Raw genomic sequence first — 16,995 nt, 5'->3', positions numbered from 1 at the left:
AACTAGTCTTATTGTTTCATTATAGTCATACAAACATAAAGTATAAAAACCTAGTCAATTTCTGTCGTAAATATGAAAGTCATGGACTCCGTTAAATCAATTCGTATTTAAGTGCTTCTTCTGTTTTGACTTGGATATAATTAACAATTTTATTGCAGATCTATTCTATCATATACCCTACTAGTATCTTTATTGGCAAGTTCAAATAACAAATATTGAGTATGATCACTTGCCCTTATAACATCTGCTATATGGACAATGGCTTCAATAGCACGTTGACAGATTTTCATTTCCCTAAAGAGAGCCTCATTTCCCTACTGGCAGCCTTACTGATTTGACCTCGTCTGTTGATTCTTGCACTCAGTCTGGTTTGAAGTGCAATAACCAAAGCGCTAAGCATGTTTAATTACCGTGTAAATAACACTGCACTGCCATGTGGTTGCAAGAATGAATTATTGATTTAGCGGTGTTTATTGATAATGGAATATAGTAAGGTCATTATACATTAGGATTATCACAATCGTCAGGTAACAGTCTTTTTTCTCTTTGCAAAGCTAAATTAAAAAAAACACTCTGAATAAATACGGTCTTGTACACTGACAAAATTTTGTTTCATCTCTCTCTTGCTTTCACAAACGTGCGTGCACTCATGCACATTAACTAAAACGTAATTTCAAGTTCTTTATTTTTTATTGCAATTTGATGAGATTATTGTTGCTGTAAAAGTACAAGTTGTACTTAATTTCTTGACAATGTGGTCTCATATCATTGCGTACAATTTACCAATAAATAATACCCATAATGTTAAAACCATCTTAATCATTTTGCTAACATTACACAACATAACAGCTACATAACAACAAAAATCTTTGAGTACTTTTATTTTTACTGTAATTAGATTCTTGAGTTGAGAGCAGAATGAGACAGAAAATATACGTTTACTTTGTACATTTGTACCGTTAGGTTGTTGAGTAGCATGTGTTCCATAGAACTTGTTCGGGTACGATCCCTTTATTTTTCGTACACGGTCAGTACCATCAAATGATAATTATTTATTTTATATACGATTTTTCGTACACTGAAATTAATAATTAATTACATTGAAATACAGTAATAACTGTTTAACTATCACTGAAAAGAAGTTTTGAAATTTTACAATAATTTTAGAACGGTGACATTTTACAAATTTAGTTTGTACATATAGGGCTTTATTTTGTGTAATTACTCACCTTGGTATAAGAGATTTGTATTTTCATAACACATTTCTTGCATGGATTATTACAGTGAACATTTTTGGTGTGGGGGTACCGTTGAAAAATCACAGACTTCAGTGTATAACGTATTGAAACTAAAGATTTTAATGAAGTTAGTTATTTTTTTTCTTTATGCATTTCTACATTCAAACATGACCTTTCCAAGCTTGCAAATGCTGCATCCAAATTTCACTTGTCGCCTAATTTTAATTTAAGTTTTTAGTCAGTGCTCATCTATCCCTGATTTCTCCATCATTTTCAGATATGATTATGATTGTGATGAGAGTTCAAATTGCAAATTAAATTTATTTTTACTAGATTTAATCAAGAGATTTTCTTCAAAATATGTACCATTTGTCTACTATTGCTTGGAGTTTAGTGTTAGACTTTTGTTGATGGCACACACTCATTGATTTCATAAATGCTAGACTAGATTTATACGGTCTTGACATATTTCAGGATCTGTTCAACCTGAAGGAGAGAGAGAGAGAAGAGAAGGAGAAGAAGAAAAATGAAATAGGACTAAATATGGAAACAACTTTGAATAACATACATAAGGCCCAACTTTTCCAAGATAGAAAAGAAAGTAGATCCATAAATGATATTGCAAAAGTAGCAGTATAATTTTTCTCCTAATGATACATTTAAGTATTTCATTATGAAATGCATAACAAAATGTATCACATCTTACAATAAGCATATTTTGTTATTTATATATTTTTAAAAAGGTAATGAATAAGGAAAAAAAATGGGATAAAATTGGGCAGATCAAATGATACATGACATGGATAGTTTGTCAAAATGTTTAAATGGCATGGAATGTGTGGTGGTCATCCCATTAATCATAACTTATTTCTTGCATGTGGCCAATGTAGATATGGTTGTCAACTTTACATACTTCTCAGAAGTTACTTTCATGGTAGTTGACTTTTCATAAGTTCCTTTAAACTTCAGTCCATAAATTTTGGAACCAGAGATGGGTACTAACTGTTCATAAGAGAGCATCTTTTAAATCACAATAACTTAAACGTAACTCAAGTTTGTCGATTCTGTTTCAATTATAAGTAGCTTACCTGGTAGTAAGCTTATGCTGCGGTCCTACATCTTTTGTACATTATCTATCCATGATCAGTTGCCTTTGTTCAATGTCTTTTCAAAAACTGCTAGACCAATTTCAACCAAACTTGTCAGAGAGCATCCTGGCATGAAAGCATTTCAAAATGTATGCACAATCCACTATCAAATATGGTGCCAGTTACAAAATGTAGAAAGACCCTTAAATAACATTTTCTCAAAATCTACTAAATAGACATCAATTGAGCTTGTTACAGCTGGAAGCCGTATTTTTTATCTAATTTTGATCAGTCATCAAGATTTTGTATTTATTTCAATAATGAGAAAGATCCATGCATATTAATGTAATAATGTTGCATCAGATTACCTGAACTTGTGACCACTCTTGAGGTATTTCTGATCAAGCTTTGATCAGGCTTGGAATATATGCTTATGTCATCAAAATCTTGGACAGTTTTGATTATGGGAGTAAGATCCAGGCATATTAATGAGGTGGTCTTCATCTAACTAGCTGAGATTATTGCCACTCGATATGCCATAATACTGGTTCAATTTTTCATCAGAATTGGAATAATGGCTTATACATCAAGATTTTGGACATTAGAAATTGAACAGGATCCACATATTTTAATGAGGTGAACTCTTTATCTGATTAGCACTCAGCCAGATAATATTTTTGTCTGATTTTGATCAGACTTCACATACAGGATGTTGTAATGAGATGCCTTGCTTTTGGTTGGCACCGCTTGCTACCTTTTTAGGTCATAAGATTTCATTTATATTTTGCATCCAGTTTCTATAAAACTTGGTAAATGATTTGTGATCATTTCTTTGATATCTTTGATTATGACAAAGAGACTGTACTTATTAATTATGCCATTATCTGTAGAAGAGATTATTATCAAGATATAGTAAAATATGTAAAATTTAGCATGATGTAATGTTTCAGAGATTGTTTATATAGCTTGTGTTCTTGCAATACTGCACAAGCCAGCTTAATGAAATGATCCACTGTTACGTTATGTAAGCCAAGTCAGCAAGATCAGACCAGTCTACTGTTAAATGATGTAAGCCATGTAGGCAATATCAACCCAACTTTGAGTCTCTTGTTTGACATGCTAGCTGTGGTAAAAACTGACTTATCCCTCTCATATGTTTTTTAAAGTTTTACCAACACAACCAGAATTTCCCTTGTCAATGATGTTTGGTTAGACATTGGTTTATGGGATTTGTTCAGCCCAATCTGATTAAAATAAGATCACTGTCATATGTGAAGGTCAAACAGTGACCCCATAGAAGTCATATTGTGGTGACCTTTGAATGAGCCAATGGTAGTGTAGTTTTCAGAAATCTGAAAGTGAATCAAATCATTCAGCACATATTGATGCTCTTCAGCCATACTGCTCAGTCGCCTAAATGCAAAGATATAAGATTTCATCTGATTTGGCTGAAAAAATTAGTGATTACAGTAAAATAAAATAGCAAGTGATGAATAAAATGAGGTGATTCTTATTTCTACAGTCCTTAGATCAAGCATCATTTCACACCTCACCATTTAACATCAAATATTCATGACATTTTGAATGGACACTGTTTACATGCAAAACTCCATTCATAATACCATAAAGGTATTACAATATATATTGATGACTATGAAGCAGATTTAGATAATTATGCTCTTGGCTTTATATGGTGCATAATTCTATGCTATGCCCAGGTTTATAAAATTATAAAAAATGATTCCATGGCCAGCACAACTGCTATTTGTAGATTCATGTGTATTGATATAATTACATATTTACAACTGCCCTAACATTTAATTTTAAAAATTGAAAATAGATTGTATGGTTGAATTTGGTATGCTGGTAGTCAGTCTGGTGTTTTATTTTATTTTTAAACAGGCTGAAAGTGAAGACAAAAGTGGAATGTGAGAAGATTATTAAGGATAATTTTAGGTAAGTCTAAAACAAATTAAACACTTTATTAATTCATGTTTACAGAAATATTCTTCCAAATTTATTGTGTGCATGATAGCATAGAGCTGTCTTCAAAGCATCCGCTCACAAGTTTTATCATGACAGATGTATTCTTTCTGTAGGCAATTTTTATTCAGTTTTATTCAGTCAGGATCAAATGAGGTATTGTTCTTATTTCAGGCTACAAAATATTGAATCTGATATTTTTATCACAGTGTATAATGTTCAATATGTATACAAAATTTGTTAATTTTATTAGTAATAGTTTATGGTGTAATATGGTTTGATATGTAATGTTTGTATAAACAAAGTAAATATTTCAAACATTTTTAGCTCGTAACAAAGGGATTATCCATGTGTTTATAAAAATTGTGCATCAACATTTGAATAATTGATTTTATTCTGTTCTTTAGGAATAAACAGATACAAGAAGTCTTTGAAGAGATAACTGAGATAGAAGTGAGTGAAATTCTTTCATGATTATTGTGATATTGGGTTATGTTCTGTTATTAGGCATCATTCTGTTTTTCACTTTTGTCTGCTGCTCTCCGTAGACAAGGTGAAATTAAATTGGGCTTGTTCATCTGTCTGTCCTTCTATTCATCCATCACATTATGAGTTAACTATAGTTAGATTTCCATGAAATTTTGGTATGCAGCTTGATGACACCATGGCCAAGTTTTTATTCTCAGCATTGTGCATTTTAGCAAAATTATAAGCCCGAGTGTCAAACCCACATACGTTTCTTTTCAAAGAATAATTACCATAATTATTTAATTTTGTCAAATTTGTTGTGCAGTTTTAAAATGATGAGATCTTGGATGTGTTACGAGTCTAGGCTTTTACAAAAAGAAACAGGAAAAAAGTGAAGACAACAAGCTTTGTAAAATTTAACAATTTATTTCCCTAGAATATCAAGTGAAAAATGAGGGGAAAAACATACACTTATATGAATTAAATCTAAAAATAATCCAAGATTTAAAAATTAGAAGTCCTAGTAATAAAACGTTCTGAATGAAACTGAGTTCGAATTACAATGAAATCCAAAATGGAAGACGATAATGTCATTAATAGTCAGTGATGTGCTGCAGTGTCAACAGTCTCTTGTTGAATCGCTGAAAATATTATTCCAGTTTTTGAAATCTGTATAAATTTTGATTAAGAATTAATTTAGAGCACTAGTATTTCCAGGAAAAATAATCACTTGAACTCCAATAATTTGAAGAAAATAAAACTGTTCTAACTGATCATAGTGACACGTGTCAGCAGTTTAAAGCACACTGACTACTTCTATACAAAACATTATGTTTAAGGCTAACTTAAGATGCAAAACAGATTCCCAGGTGGGGTCAGCCTTCTAGAATTGGAAGTTTGTTACATGATAAATATCACGTCGTCCATGTATGGCCTTGACTTAACACAATAATTCTTACTCTGAGAAAGATTTTTTTTTATATAAATAATACTTGATTACCAGAAGTCACTGGTTTGGAATCAATGTCAGAAACTAGATCAGGGTTCGTACGGTCTTTGAAGGTCTTTGAGAGTTTGGGAAAAATGAGGTAGCATTTTCAAGGCCTTGAAAGTTTGGGAAAATCGAGCATATTACCCTGAGGTCTTTAAAAGTCTTTGAAAATTGAAATAAACCCAAAAATTTGTAATTTCTTTCCAGAATCACAAATAAAATTATCCGAGGTTGTTAGATTCGGATGTAATCTAGTTATCCTGGTTTCGTTCTTTTGATGACCCGTTCAGTCTTATTGCCGCCGCAATAACAGAAGAGGCTTTGTTTGGCCATCCAAAGTTGGCCTCGGCGGCGACTTCAATAACACATGCACTCTTCATCAAAGCAAGACGGCTACACCCTTCATCAAAGGAAGATACAAATAAAATTGCCTAAGGTCGTTAGCTTCGGATGTAGCTGGTTTTCCTGGCTTCTTTCTTTTGACGAATCGTTCAATTTGATTGGACGAGTCCATCAGCTTTGGCCAATCAAAATGTTCATTACACTAATTCACTCTACGTAGAAAGTGCGCGAAAGTATTACGCTGGAGGATTCAAAATTTGTTCAGTCGATTTACATCTTCAGTGTTTAAAAATGCCAGGTCTTTGCTCTTTCAACGATATCTGGCTTGAACAAGAGAAATACTAGGAATGGCTGCAAAAGGATAAATTATGTAAACGAAAGGCGCTTTGTACATTGTGTAAAAAGACGATCAAAGGAGCCCTTACAAGTCATGCCAAAGGTAAGTTGCAAATTAGTTAACTACATACTGTTCATTTAGTGGAACAAAGATGCAGAAGTATAAGCTATTGGTAGTTTTGGGCAAAATAATGGTAACTCATTACTTTTCAGGTATAAAATAAGATATTGTTTAGTTTGATGATTTGGGAGATATGGCAAAAGAGGGCCCGTTTAAATTTACTTATACCGTCGGTTTATTTAACACATTTGAGGGACAAAAATCATTTTCGAAAATTTTGTTCTACATAATAATGTTCCTTGGTTTAATATAGAAACATCAATTGTAATAAATTCAATTCACGGATAAACAGTTTCAAAGTGCACTTGCTTACACTATAGTAAAGTTAAGCAAGAGTTGTTGTTCTTGAATTGCGAGAAAAAAAAAAATGGCGTTAACGTGTGCTGTGAAGCTTTAACTGTAGAAAGTCAAGTCATTTGATTAGGCAAATAAAAAAAAAAGAATGAAAAAATGTGTTTCCAGTTGACGGAATGTCCCCGTTTCTCATTGCCGACCCTCGACCTTTTTCCCCAGTGGTATAAACAATTTTTTTTTAAAAATCACATTGCCGAAATTGATTTGTGTATCTATAGTCTGACTATACATCCCCGTTTGTTTGTACCCCTATATTTTATTTCACTTTTTCAGAAGCCATTTTTTAAATGGTAATTTGTGTCTAAATAGCTTTTCTTACTAACATGTAAAACCGAATTAAAAATTACTTTCATACATCATGAAGTTGTTTTCATTTAGATTCATTAAACAGGAAGAGAAGTAGAATCCCGATGTGATTTAATATTGACTCAGTACGGAAAATTAGTGGATGAAGTTATCCAATCGGACAATCATCCCTTGAAATGCTTCAATAGAACAGATGACAGCCTTGATGAAGTGTTTTATTCTGTCCTTTCTAAAAGAAAAGAATATGTTGAACTTTGGAATGTTCTCCAGAAAATGTTGTTGTCACATGGGCAGGCAACAGTGGAGAGAGGATTTTCTGTCAACAAACAGGTATATGTTGAGAACCTCAGCAGTGAAAGCCTCAGAGCACAAAGGCTAATCATTGACACAATGAGAAAAGCAGGTGGACCTTTGGAAATCGTCATTAGCAATGAAATGATGACATATGCCTCCTCTGCAAGACGTAAGCACCATGCCTATCTGGATAAGAAGAAAGCAGAGGAGAAGGATGAGAAGAAAAACCAAAAATGAAAGAAACGGGAGTTAGCCTTGGATGAAGTGGAAGAACTTAAAGACAAAAAGCTGCATCTTGAAGCTGACATTGCCAGCCTACATGCTTCCTCTGTACAGAAAGCAGAAGAGGCAGAGTTAAAAGGACTCATTGTGCTTGTCACAGAGTCAAATGCTCTTAGGAGAAGAGCAGAGGAAAAGATGACAGTGGTGGCATCTCTTTCCAAAATGATTGAAGAGAAAAAAAAAGCAAATATAATAATGCATTTAAAGCAGTGCTGATGTCTGTTAAGAGAACAATTTACTTTGTATTAAATATGACACGTATGTTACATATTTCTGAAAAAATAACAAATGTTAACCTATCTTCCAGATCATTATAATGCTATTTTTGGAAATTAATTATAGTTTGACTTTAATCAGTAAACAATACTGTATTATTTGGCATTCGTTGTTTTCTCATATAACCTGTATACACAATGTTAGCAAAAATAGGTCTTGGAAATCTCTGTTTGTGGTCTTTGAAAGTTTGGGAAAAGTCTTTGAATTTATCATTTATGGTTCAGTATGAACCCTGTAGATACAGTGTTTCTATTATGAGTTGTTTATATGAAACAGTCAGGTCAAATAGAACTGAATTTCTAGAAAATGTCAAATCCAGTAAACAAAGTTACCTTACAATAGCTTGTAATAGAATTTAAAAAAATTAAAAGCTATCAAACAAATAAATAAATTAAATATACATAACAGTTGTGTTTGCATGTCAGCCTATTGTGTCATTGTTTAGCTGAGTTAATGTTAATCATTTTCATCCCTACCCACTTTCTTTCTTGCACAAGTAATCCCCTGATTATTATTTTATTGCACCCATATTTGGAATGGGAACTTGGCTGAGTTTATTGTCAGCATTCATTGTTCAGCAGAGTAATAGCCTTTTATGGTAACTATTGCAAAAATACTTATTAGAGTTTTATTCCTCCACCCATAAGTACTGTTTTACTCCCTCTCCACTGCTTCTGTGGTCTAGTGGTTAGAGCATCTGCCTTGGATGCGGGAGGTCACGGGTTTGAACCCCGCCGAGTCATACCATAAACTTATAAAAATAGTACTAACAGCTGCCTCACTAGGTGCTCAGCATTAAGAGGTTAGTGTTACGACAGGTCGGCCTGGTGTCAGGATAATATGACAGGGTTGGACATCATGCTACATGTCTGCGGATGATGCCCCAGAGCTTGACATCACTATAAACTGCCACACTGCGATATGACTACAATCTTATTAAAGCTATGTTAAAAATCAAATCACACACACACATTCCATTTCCCAAGGGTACTGTTTTATTCCCTACTCTCAAAGACTAGGTGGAAAATGATTACAATAATTATTCTATAGCATTAATTGCAATTTTGCCAATAATTTTCTAAGAAAATAATGGTAAAACAGATTTTAGAGTATGCACTAGAAGTGGCCAATATATACTTTTTTCTGCATCCTAAGCTGTAGCTTGTACATATATGGGAACTCAGTATTTCAGGAGAGACACGCATTCTTCAGCTTTCTTCAAAACACTTTGATTGATGGATTTCAAATGTTCTCAAAGCTCTTTTATCATATATTTGGAATCTACCTATAGAACTGTTATAAAGGCACTGAACTAATTTTCATGTGTTGTTATTGTTGTGAGTTTAGTGCCATTTTTTAGCACATGATAGGCTTAACATTGTTGCCAGTATAACTGGTTATGGGAGGACCCAGAAAAACCTGGTAAGAACCACAGACCCATGAGATACTACTGGCAAACTCTCTCTCATACCTACATTGGCTGAGCCTAAGATGCAAAATGATGTGGACAGAGGTTTGATGACACTAATCAGTAAAGGCAAGTTCTTTAAGCCACTTGGCCACCAAGGGCCCACCAGCACCATCAGTTATCTGAAAATCATTGAAATGATACCACACACAAGACACTACCAGCTTCGCTTAGTAGTTGTGTACAGTCCACTGATTTTATCAGAATCACTTTTTTTTCAGATTCTCTGAACTGCAGTACAGCAGCTTCAATAAAATTTTGAAAATTACACCCTTTTTAAGGATGGATTTTCACAAATCAGGCCAACTTCTCGTTTTAAATGCTAATCCCTGAGACATTCAATGACAAGGCCCACACACTTTCATGGCAAAACACTTAATTTCATCATTCATTCCTTCCCAGATCTCATGCTTGCACATTTCTTCTTCAAATATGTTACCCAATGATAATACCTTAGGAGAACTACTACTACCTTGCAAATCCAGGCTAGGTTTAGGTTAGAGTGATCTCCTCTCGTAACAGCGATTAGTGACTGATTCCATTAATACTTCAGTTACTATTTCCAATCATGAAGAGTTGCATGCTCTTGACAGAATAGAGGTCTCGTAATTTTCTGGAAGTTCTACCATTAAGCAAGTTAGATGAGTCTTCGCATTGAAGGGAAGTGTACTCCATCCAATATTTCCAACTTTTCTTTCTTTCTTTGATGGGGGGCCCTGAGTGGCTGAGTGGTCTCACCATTACAGATCACTGCCATCTCACCTCTGTCTGCATGAGTTCGAGTCTCAGGCTCAGCTAAACATGTGTATGTGAGAAAGCTTGCCAGTATCTTCTCGTGGGTCGGTGGCTCTTCCCAAGGTTTTCCAGGGTTCTTCCTCCACTAGTTATACTGGCCACCATGTATTGCCTATCTTGTGCTGAAAAATTGTGTTAAACCCTACAACATCAACAACTTTCTTTGATGATAAAATTCTGCCTTTGTACTGTTATCACTTTGCTATCATCCTGCACCAGGGGCGCCCTGGATATGTACCTGAATATTGTTATGGCTGCATAAAATTTACTGAGTTTTGCAAAATATTAAAGGGCTCTTCAAGGTAAAATCTATTTTAAAGGAGTTTTAAGGGCATCCACTCAAAGAGCGAAAAATTTTGAAGGATGTGTGTGTCATATTTTAGGATTTGATAATGGGTGACATCAGTGTATTTCAGGCACAATGGGACACATTTTTGCAAGAGACTGACAGTACTTTAGAGGCAAATATTGGTGATACAGTCCAGCTTGATGACTTTGGTCCAATGGATGCCACTCTGCAAGATGCTAGAACAGGCGATTCAACCAGTCTACATAAGTTTGCAGGGCAGGAAAATCTAATATTAATACTACTTCGACACTTTGCTTGACTGCCTTGACGAAATCATGTGAGAGATGTCATCAGTCATCAGGTATAATCTAGACTGTTTTGTCTGACTTCTATTTACATTCAATTGTCACATTCTACACTATTAATAATATAAATATAAGTGACCCCATAAAGCAGTGCAACACCAAAACATGTTCCTAGAGGAGTTATACTGACAACAAGATTTAAATAATTTTGGTGACCATAAGTAATAAATAGAATTGCATCACTTTGTTGGTATGGAAATTATATTTGATGATGATATATGATTTTCAATATTACATGTATTGTACCATATGATAAAACATCTTATATGATCACTGGAAAAGAAAATATCTTCCATTTATTTATGCCTTGTATGCAAATGTTCCTCATAATATTGCCACCGACACGGCAAGAAATTAGCCTGTCACTTCCAGTATGAATATCTTCTGACAAAATAGGTTCTTGTTATTGAGGAACATTCAGATTTCAATACTGCCTTATTTTCGGTGCATGCCACCAAGAGTTCAGATGAGCTTATGGTATATTTATCTACCATTTCAAGTCTAATTTATAATAATGTTAATAATATATGGCAATACATTTAATGCAAATTGTGTCATACAGGATGAGATTTGCAGTAGGAATGGAAAAGTAATCATCATTTCTTTTGGACTAAGAGAAGGGGCTTTAAAATGGCTGCAGGAGACACAGTGTCCTTTTGACATGCTACTAGATGCAGGGAGACAGGTATAATCTTTTTGTATCTCCAAATTTTCAGTTGTCTATTTGACTTAGATTTTTTATTCTATTTATGTTTGTTACATTCTTTTCCCATGGTAGAATTGTGAAACTTAAGGAAAATGTGCATTTCCTGCATTTTTAAAGAATGTAACTCTCTTTTGTAATTATTCTTGTCTGTTTCACTAATAGTTTTCAATATTTGGATTTTACTTCTCCCAGTATATAGGCAACTTTAAATCTTACAGAATGGATCTTATCATCATTATTCCAAAGTATTGTTACTACTCCTTGGTCTTAAAATAAGTAACAAGAAAGAGCAAAACCAACAGGTTTTGTATAATGGAAAATATTAACTTATTTCCTAAAATACAAGTAAAAGAATTTAAAATAACTTACAGTATGGTGAATGAAATCCAAAAATCCTAAATGTTCTATCAATTCCAATAGTTTCAAGTAATCCAAATGAGTTCCAAAGTACTCCGCATGAAGATCAGTAATGTTTTGATGTGTCAGCAGTACCAAAGAAATCACTGTGATATAATCCCAGAATGTCTTTAAATGAATACACAGTAATTCCAACACAGCTATAAATCCAAATGTCTTAAAATGAATTCTTAGTTATTCCATACAGCTATTGTATATCCAAATAGTCTTTAAATGAATTTTAGAGCACTATAATTCCATTGATTTGATTGATTTAAATAAATAAATTCCTCTCAGTGAATAACTAATTCTTCCTATACTGATAATACTAATTAGTAAGTTTTAAATTCTCTTGCTTAGAATGTTAATATGCAATAGTTAGAATGCAATATTAGGCTTTGAATTAATCTTCTTGTTATTTCAAAATTCTCTGTCTATAAACAGATCAGTTGTTTTAATTTTGGTTAATATGAAATTAGAACAGCCTGGATTTTTGCCAGATCTCACATTCTTGTTGGATCACATGTTTGCTTGTACTTAATAGTGTGACTCACCCTTTGTATATGCATCTTTTTCAGTACAAACTCATTCATTGGATATTAGCATTAAACATGTCAGTAACTAAATAACCTTTAAAAAAGACCGAGTTATGCAGTAAAACTTTCTTTTCATATTAGTCAAAAAATACATATAATTAATATTGCATAGGAACATGTTTCATGAATGATTTATATATATATATATATATATATATATATATATATATATATATATATATATATATATATGAATGATTTTATATATATATATATATATATATATATATATATATATATATATAGTACTTCTGTACACATGAAAGTGCATCAGCAGAAACATTTTATGAATGATAAAAATATGAAGCTTATAGACATGATATTCACTGGGAATTCAGAGATAGCTTGGCTGTTAACTACTATGGATTTAATTTAACCATGTCACATAGCTTGTCTTAACAAATGTAACACAAGCATGGCAGAAATCATTTTAACAATAAATTAATTATTAAATTTTCATCACTGAGTCTATCAAAGAACTTCTGGCTGGTTTTTTTGTCATTTCAAAATACTTCATCAGTAAACAGGTCAGCTGGCTAATTAGAAATTAGGTCAGCCTGGCCTTTTACACAACCTTGAATCTTTATGAATGAAACAATTGGCACACTGTACATGACTCATCTTACAGTACAAGCCCATTCACTGAATGTTAGCATTTGAAAATGTCATTAACTAAATGACCCTTACGAAAACTATTATTATGAAAATAATAGATATAAGATAGGTATACATAAAAATATAACTTGCAATAGATATGTCTTCTTTATTGCTACTTGATTTTTATGAACGTTGTCTGATTTCCTGCAGCTTTCATTGTGCCTTCTGTGTAAGTTTGCATGCCAATTGAAGGAAGATATTAGGCAGACGCCATTTATTACTCCTACAAAGTTTTAGAGGGTATACTGGAGTCTGCATGTCCAGCTGTTTAACTGTCAGTCCATCACACTTTGCTTGCTTAATGTCTCCTAAACTTTTGAGATATCCTCATGAAATTTGGCTTGTTTTCTTGAGAAGATATTGTGTCCGCTAACAATTTAAGAGCTATCCCCATATTCACTATACATCTGCCATAAGGCAGAGACTATTAAGTTATGATTTTGTCCATCCATCCATCTGTCTGTTACCAGTATCAATTCTGCAGAATAACTCGAGTTTTATATTATCTGCATTTATCAAATATTGGTGGCTTAGACTTGTAGTAAGGAAGAAATTTATTGATTTCAAGGTACTATGGTCAAAGATAAGATCACTGACTGAAAGAAATAGGTTGCATCATCTGCACTTACCAGACATTGTGGATGGCTTGCATTTAGGGTAAGGAAGAACTCTATCAATGTCAGGATCAAAGGTTAGAGGTCTCCACCACTGAAAGAAGAAAAACAGTTTCCATGCAGTGTCAGTAGTTCTTCATCACATGCCATGACCAAACACTCTGAATGAATTGCATTTGGGGTAAGAAAGAAGCCTATTGATTTAGGGGTCAATGAGCCAGAGGTCAAGGACACTGTGACTGGAAAAATAAAAACGGTTCTACACAATAGTATTAGTTTCTGCATCACAAACCTGGACCAAACTTGTGGATTTTGCACTTGGAGTTAAAAAGTTGGTTGATTTGATGGGTTAAATATCAGAGGTCAAGGTTACAGTGACTCAAAAAATAAATACAAATGCTTTCTGCACATTAGCATTGGTTTAACATCACATGCCTTGACCAAAATTGTAGATGGCTTGCACTTGGGGTAGCAAAAACATTTATTGATTTGGGGGTCAGTGGTCAAGTTTACTGGGACTGAAAAAAAATGAAAATAGTTAATACACCATACATTTGTTTTACATCTCATACCTGGACCAAATTTGGTGGATAGCTTGCATGTGGAGTATGGAAGGAGCCTGTCAATTTTAAGATGAAATGGTTACGGTCATTGACTTTAACAAGAAAAATAGTTTCCACACAGCAACATTTGTACTACACCACCAACTGGATCAGACTATGTGGAAATCCTTGTAATTGGGATAAGAAAGAAGCGTATTGACTTTGGAGTCAAGGTGAAAGGCCAGTATCATTGCTTACATGTTACCTATAATCTCCAGAAAGAGAATACATTTATTTTAAGGACAAAAACCAAATGCTTAATTCACCCATGACATAAATGGATTTACTTAACTCAGTAAACACCACAATGGCCATCTTGAAAATCTTGTTATCACTGTCGCCTAGATGGCTGAAATTTTGAGATTGTGCATTCACCAAAAGACTTCTAATGATGTATATTTCATACTAAATGAAAATGCTGCCAATCTGATGTCAAGAATGGTCACCACAGTGGCCATCTTTAACATCTAGTTTTGATTACTACAGAGGAACAGAAAAATATCTGCATGGGGTTTCAGCTAGAAAACCTTTAGGGATGTCTTGTTGGGTCTAAATTAAAATGTTGCCAATCTGGTGTCCAGTATGTCCACCACAGCAGTTAATTTGAAAGTCTTGTCATTCTTGAAAAATATTAGAGATAGTTTCAACATTCAGCAGTTAAAAGGAAGAAATGGTCTAATCTTGATTTCCTGGAAATTCTTTAAAGCCAGTATACCTTCAGTTCCTTTTAGGGACTCTTGTTTCTTAACTCAGGGTTCAGAATAATCTGCAATTCACTGTGCTGTGATATGGATTACAGTGCATCTGTGCTTCTGTACATTGCCTTACTGGGATATGGATTGCAGTGCAACAGTCTTTTGTACACTGCCTTACTGGGATATGCATTGCAGTGCATTTATTTTGCATACACTGCTTTGCTGGGATATGGATTGAAATGCATCAGTTTTGTGTACACTGCTGGGAAATGGATTGAAATGCATCAGTTTTGTGTACACTGCTGGGAAATGGATTGAAATGCATCAGTTTTGTGTACACTGGGGATATGGATTGGAATGCATCAGTTTTGTGTACACTGCTGGGATATGGATTGAAATGCATCAGTTTTGTGTACACTGCTTTTTTGAGATAAGCATGCACCAAATTTAGATTTGGAATTAACGATGGTGGTGGAATATGAAAAGCAGATGAATAGTAGATGAATTTACTCTGCAGATAACAATAAAATTTGCATCATTTTCAAATTTGTAGGCTTGGAAAATGTTTGACAGCCATATGTTGGAAATAAAATGTAATTGCTAGACTAGTGTTGCATCTTAATATGGTAATTTGAAAATACAAGGCAAGGATGTATTTAAAAAATGCTTTTGCCAAAGTAAAACAAATCATTTCAGTATAACAAAGCACCATAAATTAGAGGACGAGAACTGTGCTAACAGATGAGGATGAATGAATCAAATCTGGGATAATTTTAGAAACAATATAAATGGCTTCTGACTTACAAAAGGAAACACTTTGGTGCTAGCTTATGAGAGATAAATAGCTAATGTTTTTTTGTTGCTTTGGTGATGAAAACATACTGAAAGTTCATTTTGAGAAGTGAACTGACATGTTTGTTGTCTGTTTTATGTGAGCACTAGTTGCAGGCTATTGCTTTAGGAAACTTGGTATGCATTCTTATAAAGTGATATATATATATATATATTTATTAAGATTATGATAATTGAATTTTTCAGATTTACCATGCTTTTGGCTTGAAGCGATCTGTTTATAAGGTAAACTAATAATCTTATCCATCTTTGAACAGCAATACTGGAAAATACCAATATGTATTGGTTTAACTGCTTATTGAAATCATGAACATTATCTTGTCTTCATCTAAATATTAACAATATTGTTAACATCGGAAGTCTTTTGATTTGAGTGTCCAGAGTTGCATTGCTGTAAAATTCAGTTATTAAGCAGCAAGAAAACTAATCATTTATTTTCTTCTTTACTGAGTCATATTGGAGGTAAGTTTGATAAATACAGCTTTGATGGCAAAAGCAAATATATGTTTGCTGTGGAAAGCTACTCTTCACTTTAGGAAAACAAATAAAGTCTACTAAGGTACCAGAAGGTTGGACTGAAGTATGTTGTCAATTTGTTGTGTTGTGTATATGTAATTTAATTGTTTATTTGTTACTTTAAAAAAAAAATTATTGTTTCATTACATGCTATTGTAATGTAGCATTGTATGCTAGACTTGACATTGTCAAAAATCGAGTTAATTTCTGCTTGACCTGATCAACATTCTTCTGTAAAAAAAATTTTTTACATTTATGTCAACAACTAATACATAGCTAAATTATTCTCTGTGTGTATGAGCTTAATATCAGGATTATTATTCAGGTAAACAAGGAGTAAATATGTTGATTTGGGTCAGGGTTTT

At 33.4% G+C, this 16,995-nt stretch overlaps 1 protein-coding gene across 2 annotated transcripts in view; it reads left to right on the top strand.

Annotated features, from left to right (window-relative positions):
* LOC149808308 (uncharacterized) overlaps positions 1–16,995 on the top strand; it is a 56,755-nt gene that overhangs the window by 26,581 nt on the left and 13,179 nt on the right. For both annotated transcript variants that reach the window (XM_089975851.1, XM_089975852.1), the window contains exons 4-8: positions 4,229–4,282; positions 4,717–4,762; positions 10,759–10,992; positions 11,559–11,681; positions 16,301–16,339. In XM_089975851.1, the coding sequence (XP_089831977.1) occupies positions 4,229–4,282; positions 4,717–4,762; positions 10,759–10,992; positions 11,559–11,681; positions 16,301–16,339 (496 nt within the window). The remainder of the gene's footprint in view (positions 1–4,228; positions 4,283–4,716; positions 4,763–10,758; positions 10,993–11,558; positions 11,682–16,300; positions 16,340–16,995) is intronic.

Source organism: Sinohyriopsis cumingii, chromosome 1 (assembly GCF_028554795.1).
Source record: "Sinohyriopsis cumingii isolate HCF-2022 chromosome 1, ASM2855479v2, whole genome shotgun sequence".
Classification (NCBI taxonomy): Eukaryota; Metazoa; Mollusca; class Bivalvia; order Unionida; family Unionidae; genus Sinohyriopsis; species Sinohyriopsis cumingii.
This window is presented reverse-complemented; position numbering and strand designations above follow the sequence as displayed.